General features: G+C 46.2%; 1 protein-coding gene across 2 annotated transcripts in view; it reads right to left on the bottom strand.

Annotated features, from left to right (window-relative positions):
• Drd2 (dopamine receptor D2) overlaps positions 1-14954 on the bottom strand; it is a 63856-nt gene that overhangs the window by 2547 nt on the left and 46355 nt on the right. Inside the window, exons 2-7 of one of the 2 annotated variants that reach the window (NM_012547.3) lie at positions 10096-10411; positions 5932-6041; positions 4864-5000; positions 3491-3681; positions 2451-2537; positions 648-978 (exon numbers count right to left, since the gene is read on the bottom strand). In NM_012547.3, the coding sequence (NP_036679.1) occupies positions 648-978; positions 2451-2537; positions 3491-3681; positions 4864-5000; positions 5932-6041; positions 10096-10380 (1141 nt within the window). In that variant the 5' untranslated portion in view covers positions 10381-10411. The remainder of the gene's footprint in view (positions 1-647; positions 979-2450; positions 2538-3490; positions 3682-4863; positions 5001-5931; positions 6042-10095; positions 10412-14954) is intronic. The other variant, NM_001409379.1, reaches the window with a different exon arrangement.

The raw sequence follows: 14954 nt of genomic DNA, 5'->3' as shown, positions 1-14954 counted from the left end.
AGGGACTGAACTCCGGTTGTCAGGTTTGGTGGTGGGCAGTAGTTACCTTCACTAGCGGAGCCATCTCTCCAGCCCATAGAACTTTATTCCAAAGTCTTACCTAGCAAATCTGTAGCCACCTCTCAAATACCTACCTTATTTTTCACAGGGGACCATTTTGCCACACAGGGACTTGGTTGAGTGAAAATATATATTTCCCAATTCCTCAGCAACAGTGGTTGTAACAAAATGCATAAGAACTCTCGTATGTGATGCTTTCCCAATCCTATGCTATCCTGACTATGATGACCACCCCGAGAGGCAACTTACTGTACAGATAGGAGAGCAGAAAGAGAAGGCACATGCCTAGAACACAGGCTATGGAGTCTTACCAGAGACCAGTGAAGCCCAGACACTGAGTCAAACAGCCTGAGTTGATCATGGTCAAGTTATATAACTCCACAAAACCCTGGTTTGCCCTTCTGTACAGTAGGTGCAATAAGAGACTCTACTGAATATCAACTGTATATAAGTAGTGTGGCCTGTTACCAACCCATGACCTTCAAACCATGGTCAGCAAGGCAGAGTCTGGGACCTTCCAGGACATTCCCTTTCCCCAGCTGGGCTAGGTATGGCAGGGCTGTAGTCATCACCAGGAGCTGACTCACCGAGAACAATGGCAAGCATCTGAGTGGCTTTCTTCTCCTTCTGCTGGGAGAGCTTTCTGCGGCTCATCGTCTTAAGGGAGGTCCGGGTTTTGCCATTGGGCATGGTCTGGATCTCAAAGAACTTGGCAATCCTGGGATTGACAATCTTGGCGTGCCCATTCTTCTCTGGTTTGGCAGGACTGTCAGGGTTGCTATGTAGGCCGTGGTGGGATGGATCAGGGAGAGTGAGCTGGTGGTGACTGGGAGGGATGGGGCTATACCGGGTCCTCTCTGGGGGGCTGGTGCTTGACAGCATCTCCATTTCCAGCTCCTGAGCTCGGCGGGCAGCATCCTGTGGCAGACAGAGAAGTTAGGATGAGATTCCTGGGCAGAAGCCACCAAGCCTCTGGGGTCCTCCTGCCCCTCTGCACACTTTTGCAAACAGCATGGTTTCTCTGCCAGGAACACAAAGAGGGCCATCACTGGGAGGCAGGGACCATCTGAACACAGCACTCAAACTCCTCACGGCAGTTACTCCTGGACCACTTCCCAGAGCAATCTGTGAAGCCTCAATACCCTAGAAACACTTGGATGCTAGCACCCATCCACTTCTCTTTTTATAACCTGAGTGACACTTCCTGAGTGTGAAGGGCTAGACACCAATTCAGCTGCTAAGATAAACCCCGACCGACATTCCATTTTGTCTCACTTTCAAGAACTCAATTCCGACTACATAAAAATCACGTTCCCCTTCCTCCCTTCCAGGTTGGAGCACAGGCACCTGCATCCGCATGGACATGTGGACAGACCAGCTTGGTCCAGAAGCCTGGGGCTGATCTAGAAACTCTCTATCTTCTTCCCTGATAGGCTGCCTTGGAAAGTCCAGCATAGATCCACACACAAGTTGCCAGTTGTGCTTTAGACTCCCCTCTCCCAGACCTTTGTGATCTTAGATCAGTCTCTGAAATACAGTCTATGTGCCCAGATGGTGAAAATGGGCTGCTACCTTGAGTATAACTTGAGATCTGTTTTAGTACCTGTATTACAAATAGCTCATTAGAGCCCTGTCCTTGGAATGCAGCCAGATTGTAAGGACCTGCCCATCTAGGAGACAGATTGCTGGATTTTATGTTTTCCTACTTAGCTGGGGGGTGGGGGGATGAAATGCCTGCTTCTTGAACTCTGGTGGCAACCAGTACCATGAAGAGCTCAGGTATACTACGAGTCTGCATTTACAGAGCCTATGTCCACCCCAGCTGCTCTACTCTGTCCCCACCCCACAGCTGGATACCAGCTCCCAGCCTCAGAAGCTGCCTATCCAGAAGGTGGTGCATGCTGAATGTCACAATTTGGCTGTGGATTCAGAAGTCACATAGATCTTGACTCCAGTATGCACTCTTTCATTAACTGTTTAGGCTTGGGTGAGCTACCTGTACTTTGAGCCTTGGCTTCCTCTGCTGTGAGCTGAAGACCAATAAGATTTACTTCCCAGGGTCACCTGAGGATTTGATGAGATATCAGGAAGCATGGCAGGTGTTTGAGAAGTGGAAGTAACCTGTATAGTCACTTTCGCTATGTTATAGGGGTAGATCATTTCTCCCAACAAGTGTCAATGTGTCTGTGCCCTGCAGAATTGAGGCATCTCACTGCATTCCTACTCACAAGTGTGCATGTGAATGTGCTCTCAGCTGAGGCAAAGTAGGGGTGCCAGGAGACACTACTCCCTTGAAATAGCTAGTGAGGTCCTGGGATCAGGGAGGATGGGCTCCACTGGTCAGGGGGCGGGCAGAAAGATGGCACTGTGTCCCTGACCTGAACACTTACCATTCTCCGCCTGTTCACTGGGAAACTCCCATTAGACTTCATGATAACGGTGCAGAGTTTCATGTCCTCAGGGTGGGTACAGTTGCCCTGTGAAGTGAGCCAGCACATGGGTCACACAAGACAGTGGAGAACAGAGGTGGTAAGGGATTAGGAACCCAAGACAAGGGAGTCCATGGAGAATTTGGACTCTGATCAGGGGCTCAGCAACTAGAGGAGTGTGGGCCACAGAAGACAGTTGGGGCAAGGGGAAGGCTGGTATACTGATGAGAAGAGGCAGGCAAGACGAGAGGCAAAGGGACCTTGTTCTTTGTGGAGGACCTACTCAAGATCATGCTAGGCACATGCTCACATCCTTTTTCACATCAAATCTTCAGGAAAACCCTGTGAACTGCACATGACTCCCACTTAACAGATGAGGAAACCAAGGCTCACAGAAGCTAACCAATGTGCCCAATGACACACATTTTTTTAAAAAAAAAAATGTGGTACTATCAGGGTTTGGACCTGATGCATCTAACCCATAAGTTCTTGTTCCTTCATACCCACATACTGCCTTCATTGTAGAATGTTGAGTGAAAGAGGGAAGTTATATGATAAAAGAACAGAGAAAAAAGAGGAACAGAGAAAGGAAGTGGGGGGAGGGAGGAAGGGTGTACATAGAGGGAAGGGCAGAGCATAGCAGGTACAAAGAATGGTATAGAGAAGATGAAGAAGGGGAAAGGAAACATGGAGGTCATAATGAGAAAGGCAAAACTACATGAGGAGGAAAAGACAAACTAAGGATCAGATCAAGCAAGAACTGCTTTACGCAGCCACAAAAATCTTTACATGGCGAATCCTACCTAGCTCTAACCATGGACCATCTTCCTGCTCTAAAAATTCTGTCACTTCCCTGAGGTCTCCACCCTCATCCAGCCCCAGGAAGCTACTCCAGCCTAGACTTCCACCCTGCTGTCATGTTCCAGGCCCAACCCAAGCGTAGTCTTAGCTCTCTTGATAATGCTTAGGTAGAGACCCCAGTTGGGGCTGAGGTCAGAGACCTTGAGTGGTGTCTTCAGGTTGGCTCTGAAAGCTCGACTGCTGCGCTTGGTGTTGACCCGCTTCCGGCGCTTCCGGAGGACGATGTAGATTTTGATATAGACCAGCAGAGTGACGATGAAGGGCACGTAGAATGAGACAATGGAGGAGTAGACCACAAAGGCAGGGTTGGCAATGATACACTCATTCTGGTCTGGGGGAATAGAGAAACTCAGACAGGCAATGTATTATCAGGCCCACCAGGCCATAGCACCACCAGAAGATACTTATCTTTTTGTTGGGAATCAAAAGCAATCTTATAGATTATGTAATGAATGTTGCCTGGAAATGGTAGATGCAAATCAATTCTCAGTTTTAAAAAAAATCAAGGTATAAAATCCCCAACTGTGAGCAAAAACTAAAGCTGTGACTGACTGCTTCCAAGTTTCTTATTCCTCCTCTCTAATTACTTGCTCATTAGTTCTGTCATTTCTACACACACAGGAAAGCCATGATTCAGAAGATACAACCAAAGGAAATTTATTTTCAAGAGAGCAAGCCATTACTTTAGTTTTTCATGTATAATGGAAAGAGAAGAAGCTCTGTTACTCCATAATTTTGGCAACAGAATAACTTCACCTGCTTATTTAACAAACTCACCTGTGTTCTAGTGTTTAATGTTCACACACAGTCCCTTCCAGGTAGATCAGATGTCTGTTGATATCATGTTCATTCTGAATTATTTCTTCACATTTCTGGGAATTCCTATGGCACCTGCATTCTGATTATATACTTCCTGGACTTTATGAAGCCTATTCTCTACCTGTATAGCTCTTGTTTCTCTGCTGAGAAGCATCTCCATACTATACATGTTCTGCCCTTCTTCTGTCTGAGTTACTGTCTCCTATAAGGAAGGACTTGAGGTTGTCTCACTTCCTACTTTTTTCTAGCTTTCTTTCTCCAGGCAGAATGGGACATTAGATCAGCTGACCCACTGGGTTGCAACCTCCACCCCTAAATACCACTATCAGATGTGAATGGTATAATCTCTTTGGTAACCATACATGAGCACATACATACATGTGCAGTTTGTAAAGCTGTCTAGATTGCACCAACACATTAAATGATGTTGAAAATGACCAGACCATCTCTTCAGCCATTTTCCTTTCTCCTCACCCAGTCCCAATGTGCCAGGAGGCACACTTTCCTCTCCTGCCCAATTCTGGAACAACTCTAAGTTGGGCTGAATCTGGGTGATGCCCCCAGCCTCTTTGAGGTTAGGAATGGGTAACCACTGGACTTCTACCCATGTCTGTATGAAAGACTCAGTCATTCATTGTCCTAAACAAAGCAGAGATATGGAGACATCCGAGCTCCAGGCAGAGGCCAGACTTGCCTGTATTGTTGAGTCCGAAGAGCAGTGGGCAGGAGATGGTGAAGGACAGGACCCAGACAATGGCAATCATGACAGTAACTCGGCGCTTGGAGCTGTAGCGTGTGTTATACAGCATGGGCATTGCCACAGCTGTGTACCTGCAAAGGCAAGGATCCTAAGTCTTGGTTGCTAGCCATCAGACCCTTCACTCTACAACATGCACCACAGATGCTCCATCTGCCTGGCTCTGTGAAGCCTGCCTAAGACACTTAGCCTTTCCCCACATTCAAACATATAATGAGCAGCAACTACTGGGCACTCCTAGGTCATTCACTATTTAATTTTCCCCGCCTGGATTGTAGACTCTCTGATGGACTTTTGCACATCTGAAACCATCCTTACTATACTGGACTGCAGAAGGAGGAAGAATTTGTTGACAACTGGTAGTTCTGTCTCTCAGAGCAAGGCTTTATCCCCATTTAGCAATAATTAAGGTTGGCTCTGGTAACAGTGGCATCATTAATCCTCCCTCACATTCCTCTACCAAACACTTGTTCCTCACTCAATAACATCTCTTTCTTCAACAGTCCAGTGAGAGGGAAGTTCAGGTCCTATGGAAGCCTCACAACATGTTATGTATGTGAGTGAAGGGTTCTAAGAATACAGCTGAGTAAATGGCTTAGGCCCCCATTGATCAGCTGGGGGCCTAACAAATTTCTAACTCAACACTTTAGCTTAAGGGACAGGTATCATATTTGTTTCTAGAAAATGAACCATGGAGATCAAATAATTTCTACAATCTTCCAATGGGCAGATAAATAGAGAACAACAGGCTTTGGGCTCTAGTCAGAACCAACTCTTTCATATAAGGTATGATCTGGGTAGTCTGTGGAAAGTCTGCACTATCTAGCCAAACAACACACACGCACGCACGCATGCACACACACACACACACACACACACACACACACACACACACACACACGTTCACATACACACAGCCAGTCATTACAGAACCTGACCCTGAGAAGAAGTAAGGCACGAAGCAAGAATGACCGGGATCATCTCACCCAATATTGTTGTCCTCACCTGTCAATGCTGATGGCACACAGGTTCAGGATGCTTGCTGTGCACATCATGACATCCAGAGTGACAAAGATGTCACAGTGAATCCTGCTGAATTTCCACTCACCCACCACCTGGAGATAAAACAATGTCATGCGTGGAAAGAACAGTTGTGGAGATTATTTGCCCAGGGCTGAATCTTACCAAGAAAGCCATGCCCGTGAGGTTGGGAAACAATCTCAGAGCACAGACCTAGTACTTGTATCAGCCACTTTTCTCCTCTCTGTAACAAAACACCTGACAAAAATCAATGTAATGGCAGGATTATTTTGGCTCGCAGTTTTAGGATACTGTCCAGGACGGTGGAAAGGCGTGGTGGTTGGAGCTTGAGGCATCTGGTCACATCGAGTGATCAGTCATGGAACAAAGAAAGATTAGTGCTTGTGTTCATATTTTCGTTTTTGTTTGTTTGTTTGTTTCCTTTGTATTCAACAGTATGGAATAGCAAAGGCCACATTTAGAGTGGGACTTCCCACTTCAGGTAACTGAATGTTGGAAAGCCCCTCACAAACATGCCCAGAGGTTTGTCTCCTAGGTGGTTCTGGATCCTGTCAGGTTGACTCCCTATGATCCATCACAGAGATCTTACAATTCATCAGCTCAGCAGCAGTTGGGAGCAAGTAGTTCCTCTGAGGACTTGAGGCTTGTACCCGTTGCCTCATATAGATCTGCTTTTGTGCCAAGAACTTCGTGTTAGAAGAAAGATGACTCACCTCACTTGAGTGCCTCAACTTTGAGCCTTTATCTGTAAAGCACCTGGGTGATGATCTCCACGAGTGTTGCAAAATTCTGTTTTTGTCTACTTAGTATCTATTCACCACACAGACAACTATGGTCTCTATACTTTTGGATGTTCTGATTTTTGGCAGGAGGGGTGGGAAGGCAACTTACAGATCTAGGGTGATGTTATCCCTCCCAATGCTAGCTAACTCTGCAAGTCGGGAGTGCCCCCACCATGTAGGAAATCCTTGGCTTCTACTCACAGGAGAGAGGAGTGAGAAAGGCCTACCCGTGGACTGCAGCAGGGACACGTACACTGTATGCTGTAGCTCAGGAGGGTCCCATACCAACTATCATATTGCCTCTCACCAACACTGCCCTCTCTTCCCATCTCAGAAACAACACCAAATATTACCAAAACCTAACAAGTTCCATGGGGGCAGTACAGTTGCCCCTGCCAAACATGGACAAACCAAGTGTTTTCCTGTATACATCTTCTGGAGGGTTCATGTGAGTCTGTTCTCTCACCGTGGGAACTGAAGACTGGATATCCAGCTGTAAAGCATGAGCAGGGCTTCCAATATACAGAATTTATTTTTAAGGCACCACTGGGAAGGGTACTAGGCACATCTGGTTCACAACAGCTTTGGAGTCCCTCCTGGGACTGGTATCTGGAAGCTGCCTTCATGTCCCTGAGGACCGAGGTCTGAAATACCAAGGACCTCTTCCTCATCTTCCCTGCCCAGCTCCTCTCCCACCTTCCATTACTCCTTTTGACAAACATCGATTTAGAAACTTAGTGTGTGCCACATTCTGGCCTAGATTTCTGGATACAGGGGGGAATGGTCCACACAATGCCTTCCTTTGAGGATCTATAAAACCCCTTCCTTACCAGCTTGTCTGGAGCCTAGTTTAAGCTGGAAGATGTTTCTATGATCCCAGGAGCAGCTACCCTGGAAAGTAGTTAGGAACAGTGACTCCTCCTTGCTGCAAACCTCAATATTTCCTGCCTGGATGTAGGGTCTCAGTCTCCTGTGGAGCTTTCTTCCTGTTTTCTCAAGCAGACTGCATTGTCTAAGTCTTCATCAGGTTTTTTTTTCCATCCATGACACCAAAATTCCCCATGCCCCAGGCTCAAGGGGAGAGTAGGGTACTGTTCAATCAGTGCAGAGTAAGTTGCAGATGACTCAGAAATAGCTTGCACCTCTTCTAGAAAAGGCTCACATTGACTCTCACTATGAAGAATGTGAGACCTGGAAGACCCTAGGAAGACAGGAGCTCCCTCCCTGCCTTCTTTCAGGAATCTTTTTCTTAGCTATCCAAGTGGAAACGGGTGGAGCCAAGAAAGGCTTTCTGCACCTTGACTCTTGAAGCTTTCTGCTTCACGTCTGAAACAATGGCAGAAAATGATGAGTAAGATATCTTCTTGAAGGACCGAGGGTCCCAGAGATCTTAATACAGTTGCTGTAGGGACGTGTCCCTGTCCTGCAGTCTAATGAGGACACGGAGGCCGGAGACTAACAGAACCCATCCATGTCCCTGAACAGAACATGTTTTGCTCTGAAAAGAAGGCGCCTCTTTGCCTGTGCCTGAAGAGGGAAAAGAAGAGGAGGAAGAAGGGGAATCCTCCCTAAGTCAAGGGATTTTGGGTATCTGTGACTATTTTGTCTTCATCAGCCTTGTCATATAGCATGAGCAGTGGACCATTCTGAGCACTTTTCATATAGTGAAACACTCCTACTAGATAATAACCATTGTTATTCCTAACTTGTAAGCAGAAAGCCAAGGCACACAAGGTGGGATCCTGTTCCCTCCATCTGGTTCCAAGATAGCTTGAGGCCTGTTTTGAAGGAACCAAGGGCAGACCAAGCCTGAAAATCAAGAGGTTCTTCAAGGAGATTTCTGCATATAGCTCAGGGGATAGACAGAGTTGAGGGCCCTCACAAACAAGAGGGTCATGGAGAAACTGCAGTGGGGGCCCATGGTGGTTAGTTTCAGTTGTCAATCTGATAGAACTTAGAATCACCTGGAAAGAGTCCCACTGAGGATTGGGCAGGCCTGTGTCAATGTCTGAGAGGATTTTTGGTTGTTGGTGGTGGTGGTTTTGTTTTGGTTTTGATTTGCTTTTTAATGGGTTAATTGAGGTAGGAAGACCAACCGTGAACGTAAGTGGCTCTATTTCATGGGCATGGCCCTGGACTGAAGAAGAGTAGAGAGAGCATGGAGCACACGTACATTTATTTCTATCTGCTTTCGACTATGGATGATATGTGACCAGCTGCTTCAAGTTCCTGTCTTCACTTGTCCAAGCTATGGTCTATAATTTGGAATTGCGAGCCAAGATAAACCACTTCTGCCCTAAATTGCTTTCTGTCAGGATATTTTTTCGTCATAGCAACAGAAACAAAATGACAACAATCTTTAATACCTAATCATCCTCTCACGTACCCAAACTTGACACTGCCTCTGCCCTGGACAGGCCACCCCAGGCTCCTAGACAGAAAAAAACAATAGCACCTCACTTGCACCTCTAAACTTCCCCAGTGCCCCATATCTACATGCTAGAACTGGAGAGTGTCCACAGGGAGAAGGGACCCAAGCTGGGACTTCTCCATGAACAGCTTTTCCCTTTCCTGTGAGGCTTGGGTCAAGATGGACAGCTTCTGGTCAAAGCCTCTGATTCCTATTCTAAGAACTAAGCAGAGGAGAGTCAGTTCTCTGAGTTTCTCCAACAGTGTCTACAATGTATGCATCACAGGGCCTTCATCAGAGGGCTGCCTACCCTCCTGTTTGAGATGGCAAGCAGGCTCTGTCTTAGAAGGCTGCCTCATCCTCCCTGCAAAGGGCCACAGTATAGGCTGCCCATTGTTGCGTCTACCAAGGTGTAGGCACTAGAATACTCTGGAAAGGGGAAAGAAGGATAGCATAGAATAGTAGCTCCTGTTTCTGAAATGGGGAGAGAGGGATGGGAGTTTCAGGCCTCAGAGCACAGGCATTGTCCCTCCTTTAGGGATTCTCACCAGTTAGCCCTGCTTCTACTGAAGCAATCCAGGGCAAGGCAGAATTCCAGCTTGAACCTTTTTGCAGTGTGAGTAGAGAAGACATATATTTTCTCTGAGCAGATAGCCCATCATCTGCCAGATGATGACAGTGCCAGTTCTGTCCCCAGAGCTGCTATGAGGATCATATAGGAAGATTCTGTGTATAGAATACTTACCGTGGACCCTGTACTTAGGAAGCACACTGTAAAGCACACAGTCATGATTATGATCACTGTCTGCTCCATAAAGAGAGAAACTGAGTCCAGCAGAGAGGGAAAGGCTACTCAAGGGAACAGGCAGAAACTGCTGGGGGCTTAAGAATACAGACTCCAGTCTAAGGTTCTTGAAGTAAGGGCCCCAGACCTACCTCCAGGTAGACAACCCACGGCATTACCAGTGTGGCCACCAGAAGATCAGCCACAGCAAGGCTGACTATCAAGTAGTTGGTGGTGGTCTGCAAAGCCTTCTCTCGGGATACAGCCATGCACACCAGCACATTGCCAAAGACGATGATAAAGATGAGGAGGGTGAGCAGCATGGCATAGTAGTTGTAGTGGGGCCTGTCTGCCTTCCCTTCTGACCCATTGAAGGGCCGGCTCCAGTTCTGCCTCTCCAGATCGTCATCGTACCAGGACAGGTTCAGTGGATCCATTGGGGCAGTGGGGCCACTGGGTGGCACGGCTCTGGCCAGGAGAAATGAACACATGGAGTGAGTAGGAGCACTTTCAAGGCATGCTTCCTCTCAAAGAGGGTTCCCTGAAGAAAACCCAAGAGCTAGCTAGCAGAGTAGAGAATTCTCTAAACTATAGTTTTTTTTTCCCCATAGCCAATGATCTTATAATGCTGGGGCAAGCTTCTGTTCTTCTAGCAGATGGTTCAATAAGTGAAAACTATACATTTTCAAGCCTAATAACATAAATAAGCTTCAAAAGAGCTATTCATCCATTCTTTCACTTGTCCAACCCACTCATGTGCACAGTTAGTTAGGAGTTCCAAAGTCTTGTGGTAGAAGAGAAATAGGCATCCACAAATTCTTGATTTTTTTTAACATTTATTAAATCATCATTTTACATGAAAAACACAGGCAAACAAAATACACATGGTTTTGTATCTTACGTTCTAAAAGAAATAATAGATACTGTGCTCAGCATCCATATCTATAACTCCAGTTGCTCCAAATGCTGGTGCAGGGGGATTGAAAATTCAGGGCAAGCCTGAACTACAGAGTGAGTTCAAAGTCAGCCTGACAGCCTAGTCGAATGCTGTCTCAAAACCACAAAGAACTAAAAAATTAGGTTTTGGTATATTTCAGTAGTAGTATGTTTGCCTAGTATACAGAAGTCCCTGAGTCCAATCTTAGGAAATATAAAGAAAGGAAAAAAAACAATAGGGACTAGGAAATGGAATGGGGAGAGAGACACATATCCTAGTTTATGTAATCAAGTAAGACTTTAAGATGAAAGAGTCATTCAACTGGCACTGGAGAATGTGTAGGAATTAGATACATAGCGAGATGGGAAGGGTCCAGACAGTAGGCATCAAGTACTATAATAGAGGACTTAAAAGAGATTTGAGAGAGCAGAATCCTAGAGGGTCTTGGCATGATTTGAATCAAGGCAGCTATAAGGGTTAGATTACAGGGAGTGAAAAGTCAGCATCTGTTGAACCTGCTACACATACAGATCTGCTTCGCAGAATGATGAATCTGAGATAGTACGTAGTGAGTGCATAGTGACTAGGAGAGGCCCACAGCAGAAGCGGGACACCTGAAGGACACCATTGTAGGAATCTAAGCAAGAAATGATGATGCTCCACAGAACACACCCTGTGGCAACCCTGAGGTGAAGTAGGAAGAGCCTGTTGAGCAACTAAACGATGGAAGATGTTGCATCCAAGGAGAACATAGAACAGTCCCAACAGCAAATGATTCTGTTCAGCTAAAAATAGAGGGTATGGCAATGGAGCTGAGGAAAATTAAACCAGAAGGACCTTCAAGGTCAAAATGACTAGGTCCCCTCAGCTCAGGAACCCATGAACATCTAGGAGTAAAAGAATGATGCCATTCAGGCTGGAGAGATGGCTCAGTAGTTAAGACCACTGGCTGCTCTTCCAGAGGTACTGATTTTAATTTTCAGCATCCACATGGTGGCTCACAACCATCTGTCATATGATCTGATGCCCTCTTCTGGTGTGTCAGTGAAAGTGTATTTATAAACATTATATGGATAAGATAAATAGATTAGATAGGTTAGGTAGGCAGATAGATAGATAGATAGATAGATAGATAGATAGATAGATAGATAGATAGATAGATAGATAGATATTTTTCAAATAAAGAATGACCCCATTAAATCTGGGCTCTGGAAAGTTCACGGATTACTTAGGGTAGAAAAGAGCCTTGAGTGAACTATAACTCAGGTAAGAGATGTCAGTCACTATTTGGAAGTGGTGAAAATGGACATAGACCTTAGAAGTCAATGTCATGGAGCCTGGTGGTTGTATAGATGGAAACAGGAGAAAGAAGGAAGCTAAAAAGAGAAAGAAAAATCTATGGCGGCTTATGAATTTCCCTGGGGTTCTGGGAGACTGACAGTGATCCATCCACAAGGAAAATGGAGAAGGGGGGTTCAGTAGGAGACTTGGGAGGCTTATGTTATGGTTATGGCTTGGGTTGTGGTTGTGATCAAAACAACGCACACACGATGTAGTCTCAGCACTGCTAACACAGGTGTTCTTATTTCACAGGATATAATAAAATTTATTGGCATTCCGAGGCATTCCACAAAGCACAGTGACCTCCAGGCTCTCTGCCACTCAGGTGGGCTTGAGAGCAACCGGTCAATGGCGCTGGAGATGAAAAAGGGAAAGAAGCAGATGGAGGACATCCTACTCGGCACTGCCACTCAGGATTTGGTGTGGGGTGTCAGAGGAATGCAATCCTGCAGCCAGTTTCCCAATTCAAACGCAGCAAAGCATCAGGTCTTATTGATGCTGCATTCAGCAGAGCCAACGGGTCCCTCTTCCCACTTGGAGCACACAGCAGGTTACCTGCATGTACATATCGATCAGACAGCTGGGTTGCTTCTGACATTAATTTATTCAATCAGCATCTATTGAACCTGCTACACACGAAAGCACTAGGCAGTGCACCAGAGTCTGGAGGAACTCTTTACTCCTGTTCTGTTTGTTTTCTTTCTCAGCACCTGGGGATTGAACTAAGGGCTTGCTGCCTGCAAAGTAGCACTTCTGAGCCACCTCCCAGTTCCCTTTCTCTTTGTCTTTAGAGATTTAGTCTTACCAAATCACTCAGGCTAACCTTGAACTCACTCTAACCCAGAAAGGCCTTTGACTAGTGATCTTCCTTCCTTAGCCTTCTCAGTCACCAGAACAAATTTACTCAGTCACCATTTACTCCTGGGCCTGGCTCTACCCCAGATCTCTCTGTTCCTCTTCTCATTGCCTTGCTCCTTCTCCTGGTTTGGCCAGTGGTATCTGCCATGATCTCAAATCCCTGTGTCCCCTCCCATGATCCTCAGCCCCCTGTTTCTCCCCAGACCCTCCTCCGTACCACCTGTCCTTACATCAGACCAGAGTCATGGGTTCAGCAACACCATAGAGATCTAAGATGATGGAACCATATACTTGTAACAGCTTGAGATTTTGCGAAATGATTTTAGATGCACTGTCTCGACCTCAAAACAACTGCCGGCAAGCTTGCAATATCACCCCCACTTTATAAAGAAGGCAAGTATCTGAGAAACACTAGTCTGAGCCTACATGAGCTTCCAAGAAAGACTGACTCAGAATTCCCCTTTCTGGAATTAGCCTGGACTGTCTCCCACCCTCCTCAGGGCTCTCAATGCTCCACTCCAGGTTCTGTCCTGGAATACCCTCACCAAGGTGTCTGCTTTCTCGCTCCAGTTTTCTCAGGGCCGCACCATGTGTGGCTCCTACTTCATTCTGAGGGGGTAAGCACATAAAAAGCACACATTTTGTTCTTTTTTGACTTCCTACTCTGTGGTCTGCAGGTAGTGAGTACGAAGCACATGTTTGCAGCACTGAATCAGAGGCTCTGCTAATAGCTGGGGGAAGAAAACCCCTCTGTCCTTGACATGTGCTGGCTAACACAGGCCATTCGATTTACAAGTGCCCAGAGGACTGCAGCTCACGAGCACCACAGCCATGCACAGAGCACATCAGCGCCAGCGATGAGCTGCACTGTGTGCCTCACATCTTACAGAATCCATCTGCTAAAGCCCTAACTTCAGTATCTCAGAACGTGGTTGGTGATAGACCCTTTAAATGGAAATTAACTTAAATAAGGCCACTAAGGCAGGCCCTACTCCAAGCTGACTTGTATCCCATAGGAACTTTTGACATAAACAAGTTAACAGGGTTGCAGGGACAGAAGAAAGACCACATGGGGACGCTGCATGAAGGAAAAAAATGTCTGAAGATGAGGTAAGGCTTGTGCCTGGGCCCTGGCTGCAAGACACACTCAAGGTGAGGTTGCAGTTAGACTAGAGGATTCTGCTTTCCCAGGTCATCTGCTATATTGTCCACTGTTACACGATTTACCACATTTCTGACGCTCTGACAGAGTGGAACGTAAGCGTCAGTGTTGGTTTCTGCGACACCGAGGAAACAGAAGAATACCGTTAAACTCGAGCACAGCCCTCGATGCTGTCAGTTACAAAAAGTACTCCGACTCTATTAGACACTGAATGGGAGGGAGGCCATTGCCTCTGAGAATGGGTAAAGCAGAGTACTCTCTGGCACCTTCAGAAAGCCTGAGAAACCCTGACAGGATCAGGTTCCTGCATTCATCCATCACCTTCCTATTCTCCACCAACCTTTGGATTCCCAGATTGCTCAACCCTTAAATATCAAGAAACATGAGAGTACCTGGAGGATCCTCCCTCTCACCCATGTCCTTGCCAGAGATTATCCCTAGGGGGTGGACAGTAGGAAGTTGGAGATCTTGCAGGTATCCTGGGCTGGTTCTGACTGCGAAGAAGCCAGATGGAGTCAGTGTTGGCTCCCAGACTTGTGTGTAGATCTTAAGAAACCACACAGCAGCCAGGGCCCTGGATTGGCCAAGAAAGACCAAAATGTTTGTTCTTTTCTTTTTTTTTTCTGAAAAATTTGCTCAGAGTGAATTGTTCTTCTGGTCATCAGAATTTTCAAATAAATATGATCGCATGTAAGAACAAAGATTTTTTGGGG

Source organism: Rattus norvegicus, chromosome 8 (genome assembly GCF_021556685.1).
Source record: "Rattus norvegicus strain SHRSP/BbbUtx chromosome 8, alternate assembly SHRSP_T2T, whole genome shotgun sequence".
Classification (NCBI taxonomy): Eukaryota; Metazoa; Chordata; class Mammalia; order Rodentia; family Muridae; genus Rattus; species Rattus norvegicus.
The sequence above is the reverse complement of the archived record's forward strand: the minus strand, read 5'-3'. Positions and strand labels throughout refer to the sequence as shown.